This window comes from Pinus tabuliformis, chromosome 1_2 (assembly GCF_031772625.1).
Source record: "Pinus tabuliformis cultivar Carrire ecotype Pingquan chromosome 1_2, CPIR1, whole genome shotgun sequence".
Classification (NCBI taxonomy): Eukaryota; Viridiplantae; Streptophyta; class Pinopsida; order Pinales; family Pinaceae; genus Pinus; species Pinus tabuliformis.
In genome coordinates this window covers 227,791,102-227,810,261 of record NC_142298.1, presented here as the reverse complement: position 1 = coordinate 227,810,261, position 19,160 = coordinate 227,791,102, and the positions used below count along the sequence as shown (strand labels likewise).

The window sequence follows — 19,160 nt, the reverse complement described above, 5'->3', positions numbered from 1 at the left end:
GCCTTCTAGGTCTAGGTTTTCTTTGTCAAGAATTTCTAGTAGTTCATGGTCCTCTGGGTCCATGTCATTCTGGGTCATTTCCTGATCCATTTCTTGTTCCACATCACTCATAGTGGCTTCTTTCTGATACTCATCATTTTGTGTTTGTTCTGGGTTTTTTCCTTCCTCCTTTTCTGCAGAACTCCCTTCCATTGCTTGTTATTCTTTAGTATTCTCTTCCTCTTCCTGAAGCACCTGGAAACTATTTTGCCTAAACTGTTGTTCTTCTCGCTGCGGATTCTTCGGACCTCTCTTACTTCCTTTACTTCGGTTAACCACTTTCTGAAAGCTATCTGATTCTTTCACTATATTGCTTCTGCTTTTGTTTATTTCCTTGTTGAGCGGACAGTCTCTAAAAAGATGTCCATGTTCATGGCATTTGCGACATCTGAATGGAATGTGCTCATAATCTATTGTTTGTACCCATTCTTCATCAAAAACTTCCAAGATTATCTCCTCCGGTAGAGCTCCTGATAGGTCCATTTCCACACAAATTTTGGCAAAGGAAGTATATTTTCCCCTTCTAGTGGCTTCAGAGGCTTTAACATAGCGTCCTAATTTATTGTCCATGGCCGCTAACGATTCATTTTGCCAGTGATCAAGAGGTAGAGAGTAGAGTCTTACCCAAATTGGAACTGAAGTAAAAGTCTCCTTTTCTGGGACAAAGTTCATAACCCAAGGTCTCATATAGAGTCCTGCAGCAACATAGAAGTAGGACCCTCCTTCAAATATTCTGTCCTTGTCTTCAATATTTGTGAGCACCACCGTAAAGAAACCCTTAGACCCAAGGTGAAGATCTATGCTTCCTTTAGGTTTCCAGTGGTATCTGATCCATGATTGTAGAGCTTTTCTAGTGGGCCATAGTCCCATAAACTTACAAGTGATGGCATATGTTCCCATGTGTTCCCTGTACGCCTGCAGCTCTGGATTATTTAAAATCACCCTGGGAGTTATATTTGTTTTGGGTTTGCAGGGTCCCTTGTGTTTCTTGTCTTTAGTTTCATGTTTTTTGTCTTCTACCTCCTTGTCTTTTGTGCGATTTTGATCCTTTTCTGTGGGTTCTTATGTTCCCGCTTCCATGCTCTTTTTTCCTTCCACCCCTGTTTCTCTAACATCTTCTAGAGGCTTTTTTCCCCTGCTAGCCAGGGCCTCCTTGTAGGAGGGAGTGGAGCCCCCTCCTCGTCCACCCTTCATAGGTAATCTGACAACCCCTGCGCGCGCTAAACTCTGAAAACTCTTCCCTGCTCCCGCGTGCTCTCGGCCCCCTATGCAGTGCTTCTTATATATATATATATATATATATATATATATATATATATATATCCAAAGAAAAGTAATCAATAAATAAAACAGGGTCAACAATAAAATATGGGGCTTAGGCCCATTAAACAAATAAAAATACTAAAAGGAGTTAAGAACGAATAGGATGATAAAGTACATAAAAAACACGAAAGATCAAGAAAATAAACTCTAATGAAGAATAAATCAACAACAAATACTATAAAAAAGGACGCCAATACCTACATAGATAAACAAACAAACAAAATAAATCCCAAAAAGAAGCCGAAAAAACTAGGACAGGATAGGGGCCCAACTTCTACTAATATTCCAACCATCATCTCTATTCAAATTATTGGGTATTTTTTCAATTTCTAGGGCTTCCCTCAATTTTTGATGATGGAAATGACTAACCCTAGCAATGACTTGGGCCAAAAATTTCTCTTATGTGATTTCTACCGGAAGACTTTGCTTAATCTTTTCATTTTTCAAGAGTCAGAAAAGAGCTTAAAGATGATTCTAGGGAGTTTCTTTTTTGTTTATTTTTGACGAGTCCGAAAAAGTGATAAAATAGAACTCGTTTGATCAGTGAAGATAAATCCCCGCACCAAGAATATATGATCTGTCGTTGCGCAAGGAAATGCACATTACCGATTTCGAAGAAAAATACTAAAAAATGAGTGAAATATGCCCTAATTTGGTAAAACTATTATTTAAAACTTATAAATAGGGCAAAAAGTAAGTTATTTTTACCATTTTACCAAGTTGCAATTGTGAGAGCATTTTTACCTAGATTTTCATGCAAGAAGCACGATCAATCTGGGACAACATTCGTCAAGCCGCTTGTTGCAGGTAAGAGCTCTGGCCTTTCCCTTCATTTTGGTAGCCATTTCATGCATTTTTATCCATAGGATAGGCTGCAAGGAATGCTTGCAAAAAAATTCATATCGTGTGTGATCAGCGCGGGTTTCACCTATCGGACCCACGCTGCTCACCCTACAGTCAATTAAGCCCTCCCGTTGACAGTGCGAGAAAATCGATAAACAAACGCGCTGGTGTCGAGGTGAAAGTTTTAAAGTGAAATTTTCCATGCAAAATAATTTATTCTACATTTCTCTCCATGGATGCTCATGAAATGTTGGTTTATTGATATTTTGCAGGATAACCAGTCCAAGATGGTGATTGAATGGAAAGAGAGGGATCATGAAGCTGAAGACCATCAGGCTATGTAGGATCAAGATTGTATTGATGCCATACAAGCATGTGGATTGCTCAAGTTCTTCATGATTCCCGGGATCAGATCACAGCTTGAGTTATTGCAACACTTGATCGCCAACTAGGGTCATAGGTTGCCCATGCAGCGGAAGATTGATTCAGTGTACTACGACAAGCACCATCAGCAAAACCGATGTAACAGTTGGATGACATCTGCAAACAAGGTAGAGCACGAGGTAAGCAGAAGAAAACATTTACAAAAGCAAACTAACACACCAAAACCACACTGCACCTAATGAAAACACACTAATGTACATAAGTATTTACACGGATAATCATGCATGATACTTCTTTAGGTAAAGCCCGTTTTAGGGCTCGACCAAACAATTTCCTTCATAGTCCACTAAATCATAGGCACTTTTTTGTAAAACTTGTTTAACAATGTAAGGCCCATGCCACATTGGTTCGAATTTCCCAGCTCCCAATTTGTCATTGGCTTGATCATAAAGCAAGACCAAGTCACCCTCAGCAAAAATGCAGGGAGAAACAGTTCTATCGTATTGAGCTTTAACTCGTTTCTTCTAGGCTTCAATTAATAATGCTGCAAAGCAGCGAGTTTCATCGAGCCTTTTGAGGTAAAGTAAACGTTCCTCTTCATGTGAGGTATCAGGGAGTAATTCGACGACTAGTTTCAATGAAGGAATTTTACACTTAATTGGAAGAGTTGCCTCCAAACCGTACATCAGCTGAAAGGGTGTAAAGACAGTGGTAGTCTTAGCTACGGTTCGGTAAACCCAAAGAGCTGAAAATAGCATCAAATGCTAATATATTTATGCATCCCAATGGTGCGTTGAAGCGTAGTAACCAAGACCTTGTTGACTGCCTCAACATGACCATTGGCCTGTGGATACTAAGGAGTTGAGTTGTCGTGACGAAACCAAACCGAACAATGAATTCTGCGATTGTGTAATTTTGGCAATGAGATCCATGATCAGTAACGATGGCTTGAGGGACACCACACCGACCTATGACATGGTTGAAAAGAAATTGAGCAGCAGTTTTACCATCAGCGTCACGTGTGGGCATCACCTTGGCCCATTTAGTGAAATAATCAATGACGATGATGATATAACCATGCCCCCCGACCGAGCGAGGGTTACATGTCATGAAATCAATACCCCATTTAGAAAAGGGGCGTAATAACTAGGTGTAGGGGTGCGGGTGGGGCGCACTATTTACGGTTGTAAATCTGGCAGGCGTGACATTTTTGGACTGCTAAAATGCAATCTTTAAAGATCGAAGGCCATAAATAACTGACACGAAGGATTTTCTGAGTAGTAGCATACCCTGACATGTGACCACCACAAGCCCCAGAGTGGCAATCATTGAGGATTCTCTCAGCTTCTTCGAGTGTCAAACATCTACAAAGGATAGAATCGACACCAACACGGTACAAAGTATCGCCAATGATTCGATATGGTTGGGATTGATGTTGAATGCGATGACGTTCAGAATTGGACAACTCTGATAAAAAAGTTTGGGTCTGGAGATAGACAATAATATCCCCGTACCATGGGTCAAGAGTGCAGATGAGAAAGAGAGTATTGTCAGGAATGAGCTCATCAAAAGCCGTATTGTCAGGAAAGACAGGGTTTTGTAAAGAACTCCTTTTTCGAAGCAATATAATACAATCAAACATTTCTTGACAAAGTAAATCTATAGGGTTGGAGCCCTTGGGGTTGGTGCTTCAGAATTGGGAGGATTGGTGTCCTTGGAATTGGTGCTCCTAAATTCAAGGTTGGTGCCTTGGTAAGATAGGGTCAGAGCCCTAGAGGTTGGAGCCTCATCAAAGTCCAAGTTGGTGCTTGGAAAAAACTCATCAGATTTTGTATTCAATCTTTTTCTATATTTAATAAAATCATTTATTTGATTAAAATTGTAAAGAATCTAAATTGGTAATAATAACAATTGAAAAGAAATACTGATTCACCTCCTTAGTATTTCCAATGGGGGTGGCATATCTTCATCACCGAGCCTACGTCTGGGGATCTAGTCACGAGGGAGACATGTGTCACTCTTTTCTCAGGGCATGTCGGGACCATGCATGAGTAGGGGATACCGTTTATAATTGAGGCAGTTTTCCAGTGGGTATCCGGGCTTCAAACACTGTATTGGCACTTTACTGAGGGTGCAGTTGGCATACTTGGTGGCGATGATTGGATGGCGCAGAACATATTCGCATACACTGAGACGGTCGTGAGCATCAAACGTTTGCCTATTAGCTGTGTTCAAGGGGTATATATTTGTAACATGTGGTTTCCAACAGTCATCAGTACTACGCAGTGGCAGACATAAGGCCATTTAACATGCATCAAATTAGTTCATGATATTTGGAGCCTATATATTGATTGCATGTAGGGACTAGAGACGAGGCACGGATGGATTCCAACAGTTGTTAGAGCTATGCTATAACAGGTTTGGCTATGGGATCCAGGGGTTCAGTTGGTTGATAGATCACTTTGTCTCATGATGAGCAGAGTCATGGTAGAGAGTGATCTAGTTCACTCTTGGGATGACACATGGGGGTTTTGGGAGGTCTTCATCGTATGGTGAGGCAGGCTTTCCCTGTTACTGCACAGGTTCAGGGTTAACTTTGGATGGGTAGGCTTTGGTATCATGGAGATACCTGGGCAAGATGTATTTGGCCTTTATCTGTATTTCACCATCGGGTTCTAGGAGAGGAGGATACAACATGGGCACGATGGGCAGTCAGTTGTAATCAGAGTAGCATAGCGTCGGCATGGTGGCATCTTTTTGAGATTAGCATGGGACCCTGGTATCGAGGGATTCATTTATGACAAGATGGTGCACAGATTCAGGGTGACCCGGTGGTACATTTGGGACCCCAGTATTGTGTATAGTGACTATTGGGTTAGCTGATCGAGAGGGTCCTTGTTCAGGGATTGCTTGAGGACAAACAATTCTTGGTGGGGAGGATTGGCATCTTTTGCAATTTGGGCGTTGGGAATGTTTTGGCATGAAAACTTAGGAAAAGTGGGTTGAGGGAGTCCCCACTTAATTTTTGGGAGAAATGGAGGCCACCAACATTAGAGAAAAAGAAAATTAAATTGGTAGTGGAATATGGGGCCCACATGAAGTACGCACTTGGGGAAGAAGGAATTCGAATTCCTTGAGGCAAATTGAATTGGTGGAGGGACCCACAAGGGATGCATGGCCAACAATTATAAAAGGAAGGAATGAGGGAGCAATAGGGGTCTTTTGTCTATTTGAAAATCGAATTTGCCTTAGCTGTTCAACTGAGCCAATATTGTGTTGTTTAGCACATGAGTGTCTTCGAGTGGAGATCTCAACCCTTGCTTCGGTGGACTTTGAGTGCCAGCCCTAGGAGGGAGTTCTACTTCATTCCAAGTCGTACCAACAACAGTGAGTTGAGTTACAACAACAATAAGTCGAGTTATAGTAGCAGGGGAAGTAACAACAAGGAGGCCGAGTTATAGCCACAGGGAAAGGAGTAGCAAGAGGGCCGAGTTACAGCAGCAGGAGAGTAGTAGCAAGGAGGATAAGTTCCAATAGCAGGGGGAGTAGCAACAACGTAGAGCAAGGAGAGTAAGAACAACGCAGGGACTGTGAAGTCATTGGAGTGAGATTTGTTGGGGCAACGTTATCCCGAGAATTTTAGAGTCGGGGAGCTGGGAGATCATTTGGAGGGCCATTTTAGGAGGATTGTTGGAGTTGGGAGTGCAAAGATTGACAGGATCAGTCACATTAACATAATTCATATTTGGAGGAGGCCAAGCTATGAAGGGTCAATTTTTGAAGGTTAGAACCAAGGGAAACCCTTTCTGGGTTTTTCTGGGTTTTGGGAAAGATCATAATCCCAAATTCCTAGAATTTTCTGGGCGCTTTAGTGTGGGAAAATCAGGGGGCGATGTCAGGCAACAATGTAGTTTTAACTTTTGGAGCAACAGTGCAATTTTCTGGAGGAGCTCGTTATTGCAGCTGTTGGGCTTTCTTATACTCATCACTTGGTGCTTGTAGCTTTCCGTGTGCAATCCTAGGTGTACTTTCCCCAACTCATTGTACCACAAGCTGATATTATTAATAAAAATTGGCCATTTGGGAATTTGCAGTTGTGTATTTGTTTTTGAATTTTTTTGGGTTATTGTATTTGCATGTCTTTGTTATCATTGTAAAATTTCCATTAGGAACATTACACTTTGACTCCTATGCGCTCAAAATAAAATTAAAAAACTTGGGTTCTTGGATAATTAATTTGCAATGAAAATTTGATTGTGGCGTTGTTTTAAAGATTTAAACATTGCCCCCCTTCTAAAGATTTGATGGCTGGTTCTCTTCCAACTTGCCTAGAAGATGAACTTCAATTTTCCATAGGGATGCAACAGACAACCCTCCTTTGACTTTCTACTTACGCATCCATGAAACCGACCCTTTGATAAAAATAATTTTTGTTTACCGTTATAATATTTTGTGTCCAATAATTAATGTTCATGCAACAATCTTACTGAAATTTTGTGGCATGTTTGATAAGAAAAAATTGTACAACTACTTTCAATGAATTTTCAATTTACAGTAGCAATTTGGTTTTCAATTTCTCCGGCAAACCCCTCCAATAATAACTACAATTGAAAACTGAAAAAACCACAGGCTAAGCCGGGACCGAAGCTTTGATACCACTATAATGTCCCAAATGAAATAAATTTGGAACAAACAAAAATATTCTTCAAATTCTATCTCAAAATTTCTCTAGATAAAAATTCTATTCATAAACAGAAGATTACCATGTAAAAATTAAAAAAATAGAGCATGCAATCCCATAACACAATGAGCAAGGAAAATTCTCAGCTTTATTCTATTATATAAGCTAGGGTTTTACATGCACATACAACCCACATAGCTGAGATGAAAAGTTGGCCTCAAATAGATCTACAATAGTGTCACAAATCGGCCTCCAAAACAAACTGAAAAAACAATACACTGCAACCTTTGAACCCTGAATGGATCCACCAAGGGAAGAGATGGGTGCTCGCCCACTATCACTGAACCACCCGAGAGTTTCCGTCCTAGGGCTACTGCTGAAGTAGAGAACCACCTTCTCAAACCTCTCCACAAAAAGAAATTTCAAATCCAAGATGTTTCCAAATGTCCTCCTCCTCCTCTTTTATAGATCTGATGGATAGATCTCCAAGCCTCGAGAAGCATCTTATTTTATTATTTTATTATTATTCTAGAAGCTCCTCCATTGACTTTATCAAGTGACCCTTTCATTTTATTATATTTCACTTTAGTCACTTTTGGCCCCTTTTCCCTAATTAATTATTTTTCCTTAAGTAAATGACTAATTAAAGTCATTTTTAATGAAGGAAAATGACAAATCGTACACCATACTCTCTTCGGCCACTGGAAGTCACTTCTCAGCATCTCACCCTGTAGATCTTCTCGTTTCGGTTCCAACGAGTTATTACACTGAGGTGTTCCATTAATTAATTTCCCTGGAACGCCACCTCGAGCATAATCAATTAAGTTAGGCTCCATAATAATGCTAATTTTTTAAAGTTGTCAGAATGCAACGGAACGGAAGGAAAATTGTGCAGATGATGGAATATGCCAAGCAAATGGCATCAAATCCCATAAAAACTTCTCAAAACTCCATCTCGACTCTCGATGACATAAATGTGCTCCACTGACTTGGCCATCCCCTGCCCTGGAAATCCACCCTGGTTGTACTATGAAGAAGAATAAAAATGGGGACATGATAGAGACACAACTAAATGGCCTAGCAACATGATTGAATTAGCAAGTTAAATGATTTGATTTAAATTGTCGCGAAAGATCAGTGCCTTAAATGGAGTCAATGACTTGCTTAAAATAGATAATTTACCAAGTTACCAGATGCATAGTTGTTGCTTAAGGATGCTTCACTATCCTAAATGCGATGCAAATTCTACAATCTAAGTGAGATGCAAAATCTTGTTTTATTTTAAGTTATATGCCTATCTAAGTGTATCCTTCCTCTTAACTGTTTTGAAGCTAGTCTCTAGAGTAGGTTGTATTTTAAGTTATATGCCTATCTAAGTGTATCCTTCCTGTTAACTGTTTTGAAGCTAGTCTCTAGAGTAGCTAGGGCTTGATTAATGATCCCTCCCCTTGGGTTCTAACCACCCAATGCCTCTACAATTGCAAGGTCACTGTGTTAACCACTAAAGAGGTTCTAGACTCCTCAAGCTAGATGAGAAAGGTAGGCCTATCTCTCTATCGACCAATCTTATGCTTGTAAGTTAATTAATTAATGCAAGAGACTAGTCCTAAAATGCAAGATATGAGCGGATTTTCTTAAAGTAAGATTATTTCATTTCCTAAGTACTTAGAGACAATATTGAAAGTAATGAAGTAGTTAGTCAATGCACAATGATAATCCTCACCACAAGAGAAAGTGCTCAAACTAAACGGTGCTAGAAAAATGTTGCCGAAAATATCAAAAGACAATTGCTTAAAAGATAAACAAGATCAAATGGACAAAATCAATGCTCCTTAGCACAATTAACAATATTTAAGATTATAACAATAAATTACCAATGTGCCAATTAGCTCCTTATGGATACAAGTAGATCTCTTATCGCGATTATGATTTAAATTTGATTAAGGTGCTTTAAGAGATATTTAATTCAGCAATGAGCAATGTATCCACTTATCCAAGCAACAATGATAATAATGAAAAACTAGAACATTAATCCACAACCATGTTGCTTGGGAGTGGGAGCAAGAGCGAAAACGGGAGCAGGAGCGACCATTTTCAAAAGCTTCCGGTTTGGGAGCGAATCCGGGAGAGATTTTTTAAAAATATATATATATTTTTAATTTTTGATACATATATGTCAACAAAAACATGTAGAATGATGAATTAGACATAAAAAACATAAAAAAACATAGATTGATCATTGAACCATATCACATCAATCATCTAGAAATTATAATCGTCATCAACCATGTCCACAAGTTAGTAAAATACATATTACAACTGCAACATATTGAGTCTCATGAATCATGATTCATCAAATTCAATCTTAAAGTTCCAATTTCAAGCTTTCAAAATTGAAAATTCGATAACATTTATCATCATTGATCACCAAAGTTGTACTTGTAAGCTAAGTTTAACCATTACAAGAAGTAATATCTAAGATATTTCTAAGTCCTAACTTCTAACTGTTAACATGATATGAAATGTTATAAATGTATAAAATAAAACATGAATAATGAAATGAAATGAAACAACTTTAGTCTTTCACGAAGCATCATATTCATAATTCACATCATTACCAATGAGTTATAATTGCGAAGGCCCAACTTCAAACTTCAAATTTTCATTGTCATAGTGATATATTGTTTACAAAAAATATCATTATGATATGAAAGAGTCAAGAGTCAAGAGTCAAGGACTCAAAACGCAACAGTTATGAAAACTAAAGTCTAATAGAAACTAAAAAAGACAAGTAAACTGTAAATCTACATGTGGCCCTTGCCACGAGAGTCTCCAGGAGTATAAGCAGGTCGTGGTGGTCTTCTAGGAGTCTCCCGCACAAACCGACGACCAGAACTAGAACCTCCATGTGAAGGTGTAGATGGAGGTGGCGACAGCAAAGGAACAAGACTCGGACCTCGAGCACTGCTACTGGATGGTGGAGGTGGAGGTGGAGGTGGCATGGTTGCTGCAACTGCTTCATCTTCATCCTTTACAAGTTCCTCTTCCAGTTCTTCAATATGTACAATGCCATCCTCCAAATTGTCATCCTCTGGGTGATTGTCCCAAATTTTATATGTGGGATCCTCATAAGCCCGATCACAGTAATGACTCAACAACCTCAAGGTGTAGTGCACATAAACCAAGCTTTCTGCTCGGTTTTCATTGAGTCTGTTTCTTTTCACATTATGTATGTAGATGTAGGTGCTCCAACACCTCTCTGCAGAAGAAGTATTTACAACTTGTGAAAGAATTTTTTTGCCAATTTTGGCAAAAGTCCGTGGCCGCCATATGTTTCCCACCATGTGAGAGTATCAAATCTATCTCTGTCGTCCATTGCATGGAAGTTACCATACAAAACAGTGCCACTGAAGTATCTGCCTATTTCAAAGCGCACAGCTGCACATTCCTCCCTGTCAGGTACCAACTTTTCTAATGCTTCCAAATATCCTTTAGTTACCTCTGGATCTAAATGGGGTTTGGTCCTAACCCCACCCCCTGCTGCAGGTTGGCCCAACCAAGATGTAGAGTAGTATTTTGGCGTAAGGATATACGCCAAGCAATGTAGTGGAAGATTAAGTCTATTCCACCGTTCACACACACAATCATGAATCAGTTTGTACAAGTTGGGATCTCTGTTATGAACAATATCTTTTATTTCCCCCAACATGGTATCCATCTGCTCATACACCTCGCCAATCACTGGTTTGTCTGTATCTGCAAACCGAATCATGTGATAAATGGGCTTGGTGATATCCAATACTTGCCTCACACTTGTCCAAAACTGACCATCAAGAGCGACCTCCTCCACCATTTCAAAACCTCCCATGTCAGCTGCATTTGTAGCCCTTTCCTTTAATACCTGCCAAAGTGGACTTGATACCATGCTAGCCAATGCCTCTCTTACCTTCAAAAGGCGACTGAAGGTGAGGTAATAGCTATCAAATCTGGTCTTCGCAATCTTCAACAACTCCAATCTCGAGTGACTGCGGAAAAGGCCATGGGTATTGCTATGATTTGTAATAAATTTTATCATTTGTTTGCCTTTCTTGTACAAATAACCAATCCATTGGTATTGTTCATTTTTGTTCTTGACAATATCATGCAATAGAAAGTTCAATGTGTGAACCAAACATCCAGACCAAAATATGTTGGGGTATTTATCCTCAATAATTGCTCCCGCTGCCTTACAATTAGGAGCATTATCAGTGATGACTTGGATGACATTGTATGGCCCAATACGCTCAATTGTTTCAAATAATGCTTCTGCAATGTTGATGGCGGTCTTGAACTTGTCTGAATAATCATGTGCAGTTAGAAAGATGGGACCACTAACAGACATAGCAAGAACACTTATCAATGGCTTGCCTTTTACATTTGTCCATCCATCAGATACAATGGACACCCCATGGTCAGTCCAAGAACTTGTCATTCTATTCAAAGAATGTGATATTTTTGCTTTTTCATGATCAAGGCCAACGGTTCTTGCCTTGTCATACCCAGGGCTCTTGTATCCTTTAGGGGCATCATTTATGGCAGAAACCATTTTGTGCCAATAAGGTGAGCGAAGAACATTGAATGGTATCCCACATGCATAGAGAAACCTGTAAGCCTTTGAATCCACATCATTCCTACACCCCTCATAAAGGAAATCTGATATGGTTCTACGCCTTAAAGATGATGACCTTGTGCCTCCATATCCACTGCCTTGGGAGGATGCTGAAGGAGTTCTTTGTGATTGTGAGCTTGGTTCAAAGAAACCCCTTGATTTTTTTTATTTGTATTGGGCTTCCTCCTCTTCCCTTATGTATTTGGCTCTATCCGCTGCTGAGATCGTTGTACAAGCTTTGATTCCTATTTGTTTGTCTCCATCCCATGGCCTTTTCCCACAAAGGTGTCTTCTAGCACGGGTGTATGAACCTGTGTAATCAGTGTTGCAATGGGGGCAATGAAATTTAGTGGTTCCACCCCCTCTCCCTGTTTCAGCCCTGTTAACATATTTCCACAATGGGGTTTGGTCTTGTTTAGTTTTTTGAGGGTCATGTTCACCCTCCTCCAGCTCCTCCTCACCGGGGTTTTCACCAATTTGACTTTCTCCAGCTTCTTCATCCCCCTCTTCAGTTTGGCCCCTCCGTTTCCTACTCTCCAGCACCATAATCACCATAAAAGGGACCAGGAAAAGGAAAATGCCAAGAAATATAGCCATGTCCATGGTGTTTGATGTTTGTAGGGTTTTGATTCTTGAATCTGCAAATTAATTTAATTTATTGGGATTAATTAATTTAATTTATTACTTTAATTTAAATTCATGATTTTTAAACTCAATAAACTAAATTAAATTAACTAAATTACTATTTAACTAAATTACTAAGTTACTTTCCTCTGCAGGCTTGCTCCTTGCTCCTCGGCACTTGCTCCTCGCTCCTCAGCACTTGCTCCTCACTTCTCCTTGCTCCTTTGCTCTTGCTCTTGCTCAATGAAGTGATAATGAAATTTTTTTAGGCCCATTAGGTTTTTAAAACAAAAGAAAATTTTTAAAATTGGATTTTTTTTGGCGTCCGTGGATTTTTTTTTCCACTGGATCGCTCCCAGCGCCCGTCGAAACGCTCCCGGAGTGATTTTTTAATACCCAAGAGCGATCGGGAGCGATCGCTCCCCGATCGCTCCCGGGCATTAAAAATTGCTCCGGGAGCAACGAAGCGACCGCTCATTGAAATGATCACGAAAATGGCAGGGAGCGCAAATTTTTTTTTGGGAGCGCCCTCCCGAGCCGCTCCCGCCTGGAGCGTGATTCGAGAGTGGGTTCGAGAGGGGGGGGGCGCTCCCCCGCAACTATGATCCACAATGTCACTTAGAACCAATTTCATCAAGAATTACCAATCCAATTAGAGCACTTGAATGTAAAATGCTGAAGAAAAAGTTAACAAGATGCTAATAATTATTTTGACCAAATTTTAAGTCCAAATCACTTCAATCATTAATGTTTATGAATTATAAGAGTTCCTTAGTCAATTTTAGAGACATAAATGTGATTTATCACTGCTGCAGCCTTGTTTTTAGACGTCTGCAAATTTATATCAGCAGTCAAGAAACAATGCAAGATGTCAAATATAAGCTAGAACATCAATGCATTAAACCTTCCAATGATTCCCAGTTGATTATGAGATTGCTTAGAAGCTATAAATCAAACTTTTAATGTTTCAGATCAGACCTCAAAAGAACATATATCAAACTTGCAATAACTCAGAAAATTAGTGATTCAGTCCTTCATAAGCCAACAAGGTGCCAAATTATCAATTGCAAATAAGTTCCAAGGATTAGCGAATTAAGTTAAGCGATTATTGGATGATCTTTGGTTAATTTTAATGGATTTTATTAGAGTTATATGACTGCATAAATGGCTATAGCAAAACAAAGAATAATAAAGGGAAGAAGAAAGGCAAACCAAGAGGTGTAAAGGCCTAGTAGATGGCTAGTTTGGTTTCCCATGAACTTGATTTCTTGCAACCACAATGTTAGCTTCTGAAATTGCTGCAAAACCAATATATTAGCTCCCTACAACAATGCAAAAATCAAAGATGACTGAATACAAAGCTAGGGCAAGGGCTAAAGAACTAGAAAACCCCAAGACTAGGGCTAGAAAATGCAAGAGGCAAGGATAGCAACCAAAAAGGGGCAACGATGGGGCAAATGAGTTTGGAAAAGGGGGAAAAGAGCGGAGTCAAGCCCACAAGGGCAAGAAAATGCCCAAGAAGGACCAACGACTAAGGTTTAGGCCCCTTAGAGGTTGAGTTTCGGCAAAGAAAGGGAGGCCGAGGGCTTTTAAGGGCAGCCCAAGGCTGCAGCCAAGAGAGAAAGAGGGGGCCGAGGCCCTCAGAGGGCTAGACGACTGCCCTAGAGGGGGCTTGAGGGCCTTAGGAGGCTCCCCAAGCCCGTGGCAAGGGGAAAGGATGAAGGCCGAGGCCTTTTTAAGCCTGCGGCTAGCCAAAACAAGGGGGCCAAGGCCCTGGAAGAGCCTCTAAGGGTTGCGACCAAGGGAAATAGGGGGGTCGAAGGCCCGAGGAGGCCACTAGGCCTCACGGCTAGGCCAAAAATGGAGAACGGCTAGGGCTTGGGGCCAAAAAAATATTTCAAACCCTTTCAAACACGAAAATTTGCCACAAATCACAGCAAAAATGCTAGACATTCAACTTGAAGGATGATTGGAAACTAGATCTTGCCTTCCTAGGCCTAGATCTGCCTCAAAACCCCAACAAAATTCTCTTGATCAATTTGAAATCCACCTGCACAAATGAATCAAAGAATGCCAAACCCAAAATATATATACAAAAATATAAAACCCCAAGTGCTGCAAAACAAATGGGTTAGAAATAATTTACAAAATTATTTACAAATGTACAATATTTACAAAATAATAATTTTTTGGAGAAATATTTTTGAATGAATAACAATGGATGAATTAATTTCGAAAAATAGATATTGGCCAAAACCCTCCTACAAAATTAATTACCAAAATGAAATCTTAGAGCCCAAACACAGTCGGCTCTTCCCCACAGTTTGTGAACTTGGAGCCCAAGGGCTAGCGTACCTGTAAATCTCTATAATTTTTCTCAAAGTAAAACTGTTAGATCATATAGTGAATCAGATCACCTAAGATAGCATGTATCAATAGAATGTTCTTATCATCGACAAATGAAATAACAATTATTAAAAATATTCAGCACAATATAGGATCACACATAGCTAACACATACCACAGATCAGTAGAAGAAGAACACCATGAATTGAACCCAAAGTCTTTTTATTATGATAAAATAATGTTCCCAGCAAAGCAGCCACTCAATACTAGCGTTCTAGAATTACATCATCCAAAGCTATTCAATAGAAGCAAATTGACTTCTTTATATACATAAACCTCTCTAAGTGGCAAATAACCGTTAGTTGACTTGATCCTCCTCAAAATAATCTCGACCATCGAAAATAACTTGATCATCTTTTAATTTCCACTGTCGAATTTTTAATTTTGAGGAAGAATTCGAATTTTTCTTAAAACCCATTTTTAATTAATCTAAAATAAATATTTTGGGTTAATTTCTTCAAAAAATTGACTTTGACTTAACCACCAAGGTCCAAGGGCTCAAATTTTCTTAAAATATCCATTTTTCATTTGGTGGGGGACCTCCAAAAATTGATTTCTCTTTGACCCATGAATTTTTTATTATTTTCCACTTGGAGAAAAATTAATTTCTCTATAATTATTTTTTGACTCAAAATTAATTAATTTTCTGGCTTAGGGTTTTTATTTAATTTTGCCAGAAAAATTAATTAACTGATATTAGAGAGGATTAATAATTTTTTCCACCCTCAATTATTTTAGTCATGGTGTCTAAATATGAGGGACCATGCACTAAAATATTCTTTACATCAAATTATTACAATATCAATCTTTGAAAGAGGAAACTACATTTAGGCTCGTACTCTCAATAATTTCCCAATTCTGCGACAATGTGATATAGTATAGACTAAGTGTATTTGTAATAAAATAATTTAGCCAAATGTACTAAAATTATTCCCAATCACACTTTGACAAAGCCTTGATATAACACTAGGACTCACCTAAGACCTTGTCAAGGAATTCCACGCTAGTTTTGGGGTTTAAGCTGAAGAAAAACTCTACCAATTATCCATGTTTAGAAACACACATAATTCAGTGAGGTTAAAAAACTTTCTAGAATGAAAGCTTTTGCCAAAAACAGAGATTTACATAGGTGTTGTTACATATTTAAACAATCATATTAATACAACTTGTGGAAAACATGGTCATATTGATCACCCAATTGCCTTTTGTGAGTCTGGATGTCCTAAAGTACGTAGTCATATTGATCAATAGTTATTCAACTAGTCTGGATGTGCTCGTATTCGCTGGGAATTAGTTCTCTGATGATTTTTGTTAAAACCATCCTAATTAAATGTATTTATGGTCATGAAATATGCATACAAACATATGATAAGATACTTGCAACTTCAACTGATTCCCAGGTTCCTCTTTTACCCTTTCCAGTTTCCTGGGCATGTTGAAGAAACATTGAAAGCAACTCAATTAATGAATATTACTTGTTACATGTAGCAGACAGTAAACAGGAGTTGATTACCTGGTTCATGTCTATGATGTCTGTTCATTAATATCATTTTTAATTCATGGCAAATTCTGGTGTATTGTTTTAACATTTTAACATTTGGCTTTTGTTTCCAGTGCACTGAGTGAGAGTGCTGCAACTGTTGGACCAGGAGCTCAAGTTCCTGCAGTAGCAACTGGTTGCATGCCTGTTGTGGAGGCCTTCAAACTGTGCCTTGCGACATTCAAAATTCACAATTGGAGGCTTTTTGGACCTTGAATGGGTCGGTCTAGGAATTTAATTTTTGGTGTCTGATGTCTTTATTTCTGCAGATGTCTTTAATCTCCTGAGATTTAACTCAAACAGACAACAAACAACAGGTTGGCACGGTGTTTGTCCTGCACTGTTTTTATATACCTGGAAATACAATTGCATCATTATTAACATTATTTATTTAATGGGAAGATGTTGCATAACGTTTATGAATTCAACATAAGTTGCATAAATTCAATATTGTGAACACTCAATCTTGGGGTTTGTGACAACTTGCACTCTCTATGGGTTTGTTGCTAAAGCTATTCAAGCATGTTATAAGCTCGATGATTTCCATGAAGCTATGACAAATAATGGTCGTGAGGATATTTTCCATTTTATACCTGTGTGAACCACTATATTTCTACCATGAAGGATATGTTATTAGATTTGTCCCTGTCTCTGTTATAAATGATCACACAGGAATCTTGTTTATGCAGATGCAAACTAGATAACAAATTGATATATACACTAACAGAAGGACTTTGTTTGGAAAGAGTCCCGTGTTGGTAATGGGACAAATATTTAAACGTGATGAAAATTGCAACAGCTTGAAAGAAATTCAAAGAATGCTAAAGACATGAAGTGCAGAAACTATGTGAGCATCTGTTGCTGCTCTTATAAGCACGCGGTAGACTAAAGGATAAGATATAAAAGGTACTGTAGAACGTTCTAGAGAATGTTTGCAAATACACGTTAAAATCGCCAAAGTTGCATCTTGTCTTATGGCATTACATAACTGGTATCCATGTTGTATAAAACTATATGGACTTCCTTTGTAGTTAATTACGAGTTAAAGAAGGTGAAACGTCTTCTTTGCCATTGTGCTTCCCACCCCCTAAGTGTCATAGCAGACAACTTAGACTAATCTAGGCTAACTCCAGATGGCATCAAGAATTTGAATAAAATAAAGTTATGTAAGGATATTAAAATGTGAAAAAAAAGTTACCTTTTGCAATTCAGGCAACATACATTTTCAATTATTGCAAATGTATATAGAGCCTAAAGTAATTCAATCTTGAATGCGATATTTCATTCCTATGCAGTGTTGTTCTCGCTATGGTCTATTATGAACTTGAGTTTTGGTTGGTACATATACAGCTATCTAGTTATTTTCTGAAGGTTTAGCTGTGAACGTTGTCCTTCAACAATTGTGAAAAATCATTGGGCATTATAGTATGTGACCAATATTTCCTGTGAGAATGAACTTGCAGAAGGAAAACATCATGTCAAAGCCAGCACAGAAACCACCATTTATAATTAAGTTGAATCTGCTAAGTACTTCTATGCATCCTTTCAACAAGAGAATGAAGACGCAAAAGAGGAAGAATACAATATTTCAATTGGCAATGTCTTTATGATATTAGAGCCATCAATTCATAATATAATGGGTTGGAATTGCCAAATCGTCAATTTAACGATGTGAAGATGAGATAACTCTCTTTCCGCAATCTGTTCTATAAATAAAGTCGGGTTCTTCATATTCAAAAACTTATATCTGTGCAATTCTTCAAATTCAAACACCGAAAAAGAAAGAAATTTTAATGTCCACGAGGCTAAAGATAGCCTATGGGTCAGATTGCTTCTTCATTTGCTTGATGTATTCAGCCATTTTTCTGTGAAGCTTCAAAATAAATGCTCCAAGCTTCTCGACAAACCCCTCGCTAAATAGATTATACCAAAAGCTAGCTGCCAACATATTTGCATAACTTTCCCTGTTGTTTTTGAATGCCTCACATTTTAAAATGAAATGTTTTTTTGTTTCAACTTTTTTAGAAGAACAAAAAATGCATACCTTTTCCTCTCACACTTCCTTTGGCCTTTTCCAGCACCCTGTTTCACAACGGAGTTGATGAGAATTAGTCTTTCACTGAGCAATAAGAATTTTGTCTTTCCAAGAGATATTGGCCTCTATGTATGCTTTTGGTTAATGACTATGAGTGGGATCAAGCACTTCAATATAGTAATTTTTCTTTCTTCCTAGCTCCTTATCCCCAGTACGCTTGTGGAACTTTTCCATAACAAAAGCTTTTATCTCTTTGTTGTTTATGGGACGCGTTCAAGCAAATACCCCATTTACTAAACCATTTGTTATTTTGTTACATCCAAGTTTTTTTGCTCTTGCACAATCTATCATTAAAGACAACCTTAGGCTATCTACCCTCTTCCATTTGCTCAAATTTTTTTAAATACCTTATGACTTGCACCATAGCAATTGCTTCAATATGAGCCGTCCCTATTTCACTTAACAAGATATCATAAGGAATTGCACTTTTAATCTTAAATTGGTTTGTAATCAAACGCTTCTGAATTTTGACAATTTGTCTCCACTGCATGTCGGATGTACTGCTGGTCCATAGTTCACAACCATAGAGAATCACCGAATCACTAGAAGCCCAAAAAGAGTTTGAGTGGTTTTCCAG

General features: G+C 38.6%; 1 protein-coding gene across 1 annotated transcript in view; it reads left to right on the top strand.

The window, feature by feature from the left end:
- LOC149205226 (ran guanine nucleotide release factor, putative (Mog1/PsbP/DUF1795-like photosystem II reaction center PsbP family protein)) overlaps window positions 1-17,078 on the top strand; it is a 398,167-nt gene extending 381,089 nt beyond the window's left edge. The window contains exon 8 of the mRNA XM_089394961.1: window positions 16,563-17,078. Within this exon, the coding sequence (XP_089251087.1) occupies window positions 16,563-16,704 (142 nt within the window). The 3' untranslated portion in view covers window positions 16,705-17,078. The remainder of the gene's footprint in view (window positions 1-16,562) is intronic.
- Window positions 17,079-19,160: the final 2,082 nt, after the last annotated feature.